Source organism: Cydia pomonella, chromosome 6 (genome assembly GCF_033807575.1).
Source record: "Cydia pomonella isolate Wapato2018A chromosome 6, ilCydPomo1, whole genome shotgun sequence".
NCBI classification, from domain to species: Eukaryota; Metazoa; Arthropoda; class Insecta; order Lepidoptera; family Tortricidae; genus Cydia; species Cydia pomonella.
The window spans coordinates 4,161,588-4,171,595 of record NC_084708.1 but is presented as its reverse complement, the minus strand read 5'-3'; the positions used below and the strand labels follow the sequence as shown (position 1 = coordinate 4,171,595).

General features: G+C 37.6%; 2 protein-coding genes across 2 annotated transcripts; both read right to left on the bottom strand.

Moving 5' to 3' along the window:
- Positions 1–237: 237 nt before the first annotated feature.
- On the bottom strand, positions 238–7,028 carry LOC133518710 (fibroin heavy chain-like). Its single transcript, XM_061852381.1, has 2 exons — positions 6,762–7,028; positions 238–6,362 (listed from the first exon to the last, which is right to left on the bottom strand). Exons 1-2 carry the CDS (start codon positions 6,829–6,831, stop codon positions 5,662–5,664), a joined length of 771 nt encoding a protein of 256 aa, XP_061708365.1. The 5' UTR covers positions 6,832–7,028; the 3' UTR covers positions 238–5,661.
- Position 7,029: 1 nt separating this feature from the next.
- Positions 7,030–9,764, bottom strand: LOC133518711 (protein spalt-accessory-like). The gene is made up of 2 exons (XM_061852382.1): positions 9,053–9,764; positions 7,030–8,250 (listed from the first exon to the last, which is right to left on the bottom strand). Exons 1-2 carry the CDS (start codon positions 9,117–9,119, stop codon positions 7,643–7,645), a joined length of 675 nt encoding a protein of 224 aa, XP_061708366.1. The 5' UTR covers positions 9,120–9,764; the 3' UTR covers positions 7,030–7,642.
- Positions 9,765–10,008: the final 244 nt, after the last annotated feature.

Here is a 10,008-nt window from a genome sequence, read left to right as displayed (position 1 = left end):
CTTTTTATCAGCAGATTTTGATAATCGTATGATATTAAGATATATTATAGTGTCTATATAAATATTATACATTAAAAATTTACAGAGAAACACATTATAATTGACAAAATAAGACACCACATCAACGTATGCAATCGCAGTTAACCTCAAACATTTTTTTTTATTTACGTAGGTACTTGGTGTAAAATTGCAAAATATATCAGAGAAAGGCCCTCACTAATAGTCATGCCCAGATGTTTTTGAATATCTTATCAGCCAAAATATCTGACGGTAAAGAACCGAAGAGGTGAACTTCTCGGCTCGGACCCCAATCTCTTGTAGTTGTGATTGCACATAATATAAAAAGATCAATAACGGCATTCTCTGAACAAAAGTTTTCATTTGAGAGAATTAATATTTGTGTTCCCGAGATGTTCCCAAGGTGGCTTCACTTCTAAATAGAAGTGAAGCCACCCAGATTTTTGATGCAGGTGAAGGGGGAGGTTCAGCGTTTATATTATTTAAAAAACCGGGCAAGAGCATGTCGGGCCACGCTCAGTGTAGGGTTCCGTAGTTACTCTTCCGTCACAATAAGCTAAACTGGAGCTTAAAGTATAGTAAATTGTTAACCAAGGGATGAAACGGTACCTTTCACCCGAGTTAAACAAATAGGAAAATTTGCATAATCCGTACCTAATTAGGTAAAGTAAGTATTTTTACTATGAAGAGGAAACTTTTTGCGAGAACTCAAAAACAGCTAAACTGATCATGTCCGCTATAGTTTTCATTTAATGTCTTTCTTAAGCTCTACTTCCACGATTTTTTTCATAATTTTTGGACCTATGGTTCAAAAGTTAGAGGGGGGGGACACATTTTTTTTTTCTTTCGGAGCGATTATCTCCGAATATATTCACTTTATCAAAAAATGTTTGTTGAAGACCCCTATTAGTTTTGAAAGACCTTTCCAACGATACCCACACTGTAGGGTTGAAGCAAAAAAAAAAATTCACCCCCTCTTTACGTGTAGGGGAGGTACCCTCAAAAAAATTAATTTTTTAGATTTTATAGTACGACTTTGTCGGCTTTATTGATTTATATATCCATGCCGAATTTCAGCTTTCTAGCACTAACGACCACGGAGCAAAGCCTCGGACAGACAGACAGACAGACAGACAGACAGACAGACAGACAGACAGACGGACATGGCGAAACTATAAGGGTTCCTAGTTGACTACGGAACCCTAAAAAAGGGTAGAAGACCGATCTCCCACGCACTGTACCATGTGAATCGAGTACACTGTATCTACAGTACTGTGTGTGTGGTAGTTACAGTGTAGTGGATTCACAGGGTATTACTACTGCAGGTGCACAGTGTTGCCACATCAAGGGGCTCCTTAGCGCCAATGGACTTCAATCTGAATCCCTTAGTTTTCTTAGCCTTCCCTATGTTTTTTATAGCTTATCATATTAACAGCAACGGCTTTACGCAATATAGTATCCCAAATTTACATCAAAGTTCACTGTCTTCGAGATATTTGGTATGAAAGTTAAACAATTTTAAGCCAAAACACGCCATAACCTTTGTGTTAATTAGTTTAAAATTAAATCTCTGACCAGTTTTAAGAGACGTCGAAAACGAACCCAAATATGTAGATTTCATACATGTAAAATCTTTCACAGCTTTCGAGTAATGATAAAAGTGTTTAGACAATGTTTAAAAATATTTAAAAAATAAGTGTTCATTTCTTTCAAAATCCGGCCGACCATTGGAGATAAAAAGTTGAAGAACCGATGGTCTTATAATTCTATCTATAGTGCAAATATAGGAGTAACGACTCAAAACTTGTCCAAAATCGATGAAAACCGCGGGGAGCCAGCCCCTTAAAAATCGGCTTTTTACTCATATTTTCTTGGATAAAACACAAGTGTCGGTGATTCGATTCCTGTCAGTCACTGGTGCTACTACGTTATGCTTATGCACAATATCTTCTATCAACATACCTGCACCAGCTGTGACGAACACAAATGCAACCATATTGACAAAGAACGCATGTCTCGCCATCTTGACAAACCACATTGAAATGCAATCAACTCTCAGCATCCCCAATTTATATTTACCTAGATAAAATTACAAATTTTCTTTAATAACATTTAAAACGGTTCTTAATCAATATTGATGGAACGCGTTGGCAGATCAATTTCCTATTCAACCGTGTGATGTCTATAATTTCTCCGTCATTATATTTTGGACGTGAAACATTAAGCAATATAAGAGTGTTTGTAAAAACCATAATAGCTTTCCTAATACTAGCAATTGTTTAAAGTAATTATTTGGATTATTGATTGGTGTGAAGATCAATAAATTGAGGTAACTGTACTTGAAGATGAAAGATAGTATGGTAAAAGTCGGCCACTTGCATAGTCTGTGTTGGTAGGTTGGTAATATCTAAATACAGAGTTTAATATGGTTGTCTGTGGCTGTCAAATCGAGAGAGTCGAGACCCGAGTGTGGAAAGGTAGGTGTGCAAAAGTAACGAATGAAACTGCGCGAAAATTATCTGCCACCTTGAAATACTTGGCCAAAAAGAGATATATCTAAATAATAAATAAATAAATAATACATAAATATTATAAGACATTATACTATACTAGCTGTTGTCCACGACTTCTTCCGCATATATTTATTTTCTAAAACACACTTTCAACCCCTTTTTAACAATATTAGGTTAGGGGCTGTATTTTCAAAAGCATTAAATGATTTTTCGTACTATCTAATATTTTCTCTTTAATTTCAAGTCCCAACTCAAATCTTACAAACAAACTTTCAGCCCCTTTTTAACCCTATTAGGAGATGAATTTTCAAAATTGCTGAAATTACTTTTCTCCTATTTCATGAAAATATCTTATAACGAAGTTTCAAGTTCATAAATTAATATAAAACTTATTCCCCATACAAACTTTCATCTCCTTTTTAGCCCCTCCTTAAGGGATGAATTTCCAAAACCGCTCAAATAACTTTTCTTCTATTTTAATATTATACCTTTTCACGAAGTTTCAAGTTCATAGCTTGAAATGAAAGTTGAACGCTATTCAAACGTTCAACCCCTTTTTAACCTCCTGAGGGGTTGAATTTTTCAAAATCGGTACTAATATTTTGAAAATTTTGTAAATGCAACCTAGTGTGCCGTGTGCCTACCGTTCGCGTTCAAAAGCATCTGCTACATTCGAATTGCTCAACATGAAACATACGAAAACTTAAGAGAATCCAAAATGATATATTACCTACTATACAAATGTACCGGGTTGTTAATTTTTTATGTTGCTCTGTGAATGTGACCCTGATGCTCTCATCGTGTACTCGTTCTCGTTCCGACGCCTGTGTTGCTTTGCTCATATTTTGCTCTTAGAGCTCCTATAGGTGTGCGGTTAAGTCGTACAGCTTCCAAATCAAAGGAAGTGGTTTTGATTTTGATCCTCGTCTCGTACCATTACTTTCTCGGAGTATATGTTCTTACTAGGTCGTTGCCCTCTGTACGCAACATGACCACAGATTCACGATTTCAACTTCAGCTGTCTAATCGCAGTGTTTTTATTGCTCTTCACAGTTATGCGCCTACGTTCAGACAATTCACAATTAGTATAATTACAGTGATAGCAGGACTATGTTTTTTTTTTATCGCAGTTATAGTTCGCGTCACCGTGACGCGCAGGTTTATCAAATCTAACCTTTAATAACATGATATTACGAGTCAAGGCATGCGTCGTTGTGAATGACATGATCTATAATACCTTAATACCGACAAGCCATTTTCGCATTTATGTGGTTCGGCCTTAAGATTGAATTTAGGCTGTAATTTGATTTACTTGTCTATAGTTTAGTAGTATCAAATGTTTTATGGGGATGTGTTTTCAGGGTTCATTGCCTTTCTCAACACAATAATTAAGTAATGACGGACATTATATAGGTAGCGTTATAAGGCCTATATAAAAGAAGGTGAAATAAATTATGATTTCATAATAGTACGTGCTAAGGAGGATACAACATTTGAGTCATGATGTCTGGATTTAAATTGTTATTGACTATTGCCAGTTTTTCTGTTGTGACGGGGCTTCCTATTGTTCTCAAAGGTATGTTTTTTTCGAGTTGTGTACCTCCGCTAAAGCGGAAAGGAATGGATAACATTTTTACAGTCTATGTATGTACCATAGACCACCCTATTAAGACAAAAGTGGACGACCGCCCCGAAACCGCCTTTTTATACAAACAAAGGGTAGTCCCCATTTTATTCTTTGGATACCTATCATTATAATCATAATCATAATCACAGTCATAATGTTTGTTGTTTATGAGAAATGGGTTACATTGGATTATTTTAAACTTATTAAAAATATTTTGACACAATTTGCTTTATGCTATACGAGTTTTATGCCCGCTTAGATTTTTTTGGGTTTTTAAATTAATACGTATGAGTTAAAATGGTAGTGCTTTTAAAATTTGTATGGAATTCGGTGTTCGCTCCTAACTCTTATAATAATTAAAAATCTAAAATTTCAAACGAGCGTGAATAGCTGTATTTAAAATACATCAATTTGTGTATAACTATTTTCCATAAGGTCAATATCCACGGAGAAAAATGACAATACGTTTGTTTGGAGAAGTGATCGTCCACTTTCCTCTTAATTGACTATTCGTAAACTTTATTAATACTAATACAATATATTGTACAATTGATAGGTATATTATCTGGGCCTGTTATTTTTGTTATAACGTGTTCAAGCGTCAAGTGTAGAAATTGCTGAGCATTTGGATGACTAATGCATATGAAAAAATATTCAAAGCTGGATTCTAAATTTCTTTTTTCCTAGTAAATTTTCGTGCGTAACTTTAGAAATATACATCTATTAATATTCACCTAACTAGTCACCCTAAAGTCGGCCGTTCGTACTATATTTAGCTTGCAGAATATCTTATCATAGTTAGTTAGTTATAATTATTGTTTGTTCCAGAATCGTCACCATCAGGAGATACAGTCATCGCCATATCATCATCTGATCCAAATGTCGAAAAGTATTTAAAATTCAACTTTCCTAGCCAGGGAGAGAATTCCGAAATAATTAATACAAACCCTTCAGATTTGTTTCAAAAAACCTTTAGTACTGCTTTGGCTGGAACCCATACAACAACCGGAAGAGGTTTTCCGTCCTTCAATCCGTTTTTACTTCCATTTTTCAATTTCCCTTTAAATTTTGAGGGTTTGAACTTTGGGCCCTGGTTGAGAGGCGTCGAAAGTCATGATTATTTTGGAAATGGGGAAGTGAAGACAGTTACAGCTGTTAATGATAATGGACATGTTTATGGTAAAATTAATGGAGTTAGTTTTGACAACGCTAAGACCAAACAACGAGGTACCTAAATAGTTTTCACATTTAATGTGTGCAACGAAGTTTGAGCTAATTTATTTGATGATGTTTGTTAAAATATCTAAAAAGGTATGAATTATTATGTCCAGCTAATTCATTTATATGACTTTAGATAGAAATATCAAGGTGAAATTGGTTGAACAATAAAAACTGTTGTATTTAAGAACTAAACTTTTATTGAGATTCATCACACAATAATTCAAAAGACACTGAGACAAGTTTAACAAGTCGTCTCAATGTCTTTTCACGATTTTCTTATAATTAGTAGAAGCCGCTGTTAACGGCATGAGATTGTGCAGCTTGTAGTCCTGGCGCATTGACGCTGGAGGCTCCACTGTGTTGGACAGCACCTCCATGATGCTGCACAGCTTGGGCAGTGCTAGCTCTGTAGTTTCCATTATTTTGAGCAGCCGAAACAGCAGACCCAAAGTGTCCCAATCCATGATTTTGAGCCGCAGACATAGCAGAACCGTAGTTTCCAGAATTCTCAGAAGCGGCCACTGTTGAACCGAAATCGTTGTTATAACCTAAGCCCCTCACGTTTTGAGCGGACGCCACAGCGGATTGGTAACGAGGGTTGTTCTGGGCGGCTGAAGTCGCTGCTCCGTATTGGAGTCCATTTTGAGTTTGAGCGGAGGACACGGCGGAATTATGGCCGTTGTAGTTTTGGGCTGAGGAGACAGCAGAGCCGAAGTTGTTACGAAGTCCTCCGTAGGCTGGTTGTTGTTGGTAGACTGGGTAGGATGGTCCAGCGCTGGCCATTCCAACGCCGCTAGCATAATTCCCATTGTCTGTGCTGCCCAAGCCGGCGCCGTAGGCTTGAGCATCGCCACTCTGGAAGGAGGTGCCCATGCCAGTGGAGTGGCTGATGCCGCCGATGTTGCTGCTGAATCCGCTTCCGAAACCGAAAGCGACGTTGGGGGATCGACCGATGCGCATTACTACTCCGGGGACGTATTCGTCTGGAAGGAAAACACATACACATTACACAACATTGGCCATTGGCAATATTCACCACCTAATTAATTAAACTGAAATCTCAATAACAAATGTAAGTCTTATAATATGGTTTGGGTAGATGACCTCAACATATACTAATCTATGGATGACCTTGCTTCAAATAGATTTACGATTCAATTTCTTGACGTAGAAATTTAATTTAGGTATGAGTAGGGCACCAATGTACTTTCATAATGGGGAAGATTATTTAGTAAACTATGAAAATAAACACAGAAATAATAAGGAGCTTTCATTTTGGAAAGTTCTCCATGGAAAATATCTTAATTTTTGGGAACTTTCATTCCATATATTAGGAATTAAATGAGAAAAAATTAGACATAATAAATATTAAAATCGCTTACCATCAATGATGACCGGCACGGCACCGCAGGCCACCAACGCCGCAACGAAAACAACAACCTTAGCCGCCATTCTAGATCTCAGCTAATTGTTAGTACTAGAAAGGTGTGAGCTTTCTCCGATACTGGATGATGCTCTCTCGCATCTCTGGCTTTTTATACGAAGAAAGTTCCCCACTATCTTTCTATTAGTCTACTAACAGCAGACCTTAAACTGACCATTGGTAGATCTTATATCTTTGACATAAGGTTTACATGTAGACGATGTATCGTAAATACACGGACCGGTACAATGAGATGGGTTTTCAATGATTATTATCGTAAATTTTGGGAGCAGCACTTAATTGCCCGTTTGCGAATCGGGGGTCAGCTGGGTCAGAGATTTGAAAGTGATTTGGAGTGTGCTATTTTTCTGATCGACATGATCGTATAGAGGTCTTGTCAAACCGCTGAAAATTTAAGATATCTTTAGAGACACTGACAGAAATAACGTAACGTCACGTTCGAAACGTCAGGCCATATAATAAACGTAAGTTTACGCGATTAAATCCCGTATTAGTTTTAAAATTAGAAATAGTATAAAACTCTATTTTGTTTTTCTATAATCATACTAGTTAATGATTTTAAATTGACTGTTGCTTTCAAATTACGGACAGACCAGTAGGTACGTTCACGAGAGATTTTTGTATATAATTCGATAAATAATGAATAGTGACAAAATAAGCACACATCTAGATATTATGAAACAATTTTATTTTATATCATCATCATCATCGAGTTATCATGTCATGTTATCATATTCGTTTATCTTATCACAGATGGGTTGGTACTTAACTACTTTTCTTATAGTAATAAATATTTATTAGAATTAATTTGGCTATAACTTAATTATTTTTGCGACCAGCAAAAGCAAAGGAATCGGAAACAGCGTAGTCATGTCCTTGTCCATGAGGGCCTTCTGGTTGACCATGATCATCACCGAAGATCGCCTGGTCATTCTGCTCCTGTTCATGTGTGATCGCTCCATCATGTGATCCCTCGTCGTGAGTCTCATCATAGTATCCACCTTGTCCAGGGAACCCGAACCCATTGCCGGCTCCAGGGCCGTAGTAGTTCCCATTGAACTGGTTGTTAAATCCTCCTTGTCCGTTATTGAAGCCTGGTTTTCCATAACCATGAGGAGCTCCGAAACCTCCAAAGCCTCCATGGTAGCCGCCGTACCCCGGTTGAGGCCCGTTGTATTGATAATTGTTAGGGTAGTAGCCGTTGCTATAACCACCTCCTCCAGCGCTTGCTGAGGATTGAGACTGGCTGATACCAATGTTAATCGCCGGTGGATACCCTTGCTGGAACCCTTGTTGGTACCCTTGTTGGTGGTACCCTTGTTGCCCTCCGAAACCCTGCTGCCCACAAATCCCATACTTTCTGCATAACCTTTTTTTATGCCCGCGCGGCTCTCTCACCAAATGTGTTCCCGCCCCACTTACGGCATCTGTAATTTAAAAAGTGTTACACTAAGGGTTCTATTACGAACAATAAAATAACGGTGCTAATCGGTGAGCGAAATTTATCGCGAAGTCATGGCGGCTCGATATTATCGAACAAGTTTATTATAGTGGCCAGCCAAAGCCCACAGGCAAAAGTAGGCAAAAGTAATCATACACCGAATTCGATTCGTCCGTATAGATAAGTGTGTTTCGTTTATTCCTATCGCTTACAGGCTGCAAGCTGACGTTAAAATCAGTTAAACCAGTGTAAAATGTGATCTTCAGTGAGCAAACTTAGTACGAATCACGAGATCATAGTTACCAATCGTACAGTTGCCATCAGATATATCAGAGCAGCTAAGGTGATTTCAAATATCTGAACATAGGCTCTATTATCAAGTCGCTAAAGTGTATGTTCATATATTTTGAGCACCTTGGCTGCTCCAATATATCTGATGGCGACAATACACTTGAGTTGAACGTCTAAATCGGACCAAATTCTGCAAAGCCTTTGACGTGACAGAGTGTAGAAGTTTGACAATAAACTTTAAAGTACAATAAAAATATGACTTTTTATTGGCACTTTCACATTTTGTCACCATACATTCGTAGCAAGCATACCGCGAAAACCGAAAATCGCATATTGCGGGGATCTTTCTCTTTTACTCTCACTAAGACGTAATTAGAGTGACAGAGAAAAATGCCCGCAATTGACGAACTTCGATTTTCGCGGTTGTAGCCCAGCTTACACGGACACTATACGGGTTAAGCAATGTAAATGTAGGTAGCAGCAAGCCAGTGAGTAACCTTGAGTAAGGGCCGGCCCGAAGAAGCCGACAAGGGCGACAGCAAAAAGTACTCTCAGAGCCGCCATTTTCTTCCGATACTTCTTGGTTGTGTTAGTTTTTTTGCGGGAGCATATAGTATTTATAGGTCAGAGCGAGGTCACCCCCACGCAAACTCGAAATACGCAAAACCAGACTTATTGACCAATAATTTTGCAGTGAACTTTTATATGTTGATCCCGAGATATGTAACAACTACGGTTAATCTACACATGTCTTTAGACTGGTTTTTGTATCGGACTGGTCAGTAGTTTTGCTGATAACAGTGGAGATTCCCACGGATTCGGAAGTAATTATGAACATCGCGAATTTGTAAACAATGCTTCGGAAGCTCTTATTTTAGGGGCTTGGCTGGGCCAGACAATGGGTGATATTTATGTGGATCGTATATGGAGATAAAGACGAAATGTTTTTAATTTAGGAAGTTCTTTGTTTTATTTTTAGGGAACTACTGAGTAGATGGGGACTAATAGCGTACCAGCCAATACTAAAATGTATTCACCTATCTAAAGATAATTTTACAATATGTATACTTCTTGCTATTTTCTCTTTCGTTTTTTTAGGGTTCCTAAACCCTTATAGTTTCACCACGTCAGTCTGTCTGTCCGAGGCTTTGCTCCGTGATCGTTAGTGCTAGAAAGCTGAAATTTGGCATGGATATATAATTTATTATTCTTATTTGTCTGATTATGCCACCAGTAACTATTTTTTTTTACATCCATTTCCTTTTACATTGATAATACAAAGTACTTTCCGATCACACTTTGCAGTTTTATGGTCCTGTTGTAAGTAGATATAATTATGGAGATCATAACGTATCTACCTTACCTACCTCTTCTATAATGCCAATGAATATAAGGTTGCTCATAAACAAATATTGTGGAAATTAAGTATTTCTTGATCGCCCTTTGGTAAGTA

Bases quoted from the DNA above. Each gene is read 5' to 3' on its own strand.
- LOC133518711 (XM_061852382.1), bottom strand. From the start codon at position 9,119: ATGGCGGCTCTGAGAGTACTTTTTGCTGTCGCCCTTGTCGGCTTCTTC. The intron at 8,251-9,052 runs GTTACTCACTGG...TTTAAATTACAG, and splicing joins CGGGCCGGCCCTTACTCAAG to ATGCCGTAAGTGGGGCGGGA.
- LOC133518710 (XM_061852381.1), bottom strand. From the start codon at position 6,831: ATGGCGGCTAAGGTTGTTGTTTTCGTTGCGGCGTTGGTGGCCTGCGGT. The intron at 6,363-6,761 runs GTAAGCGATTTT...TTTTCCTTCCAG, and splicing joins CGTGCCGGTCATCATTGATG to ACGAATACGTCCCCGGAGTA.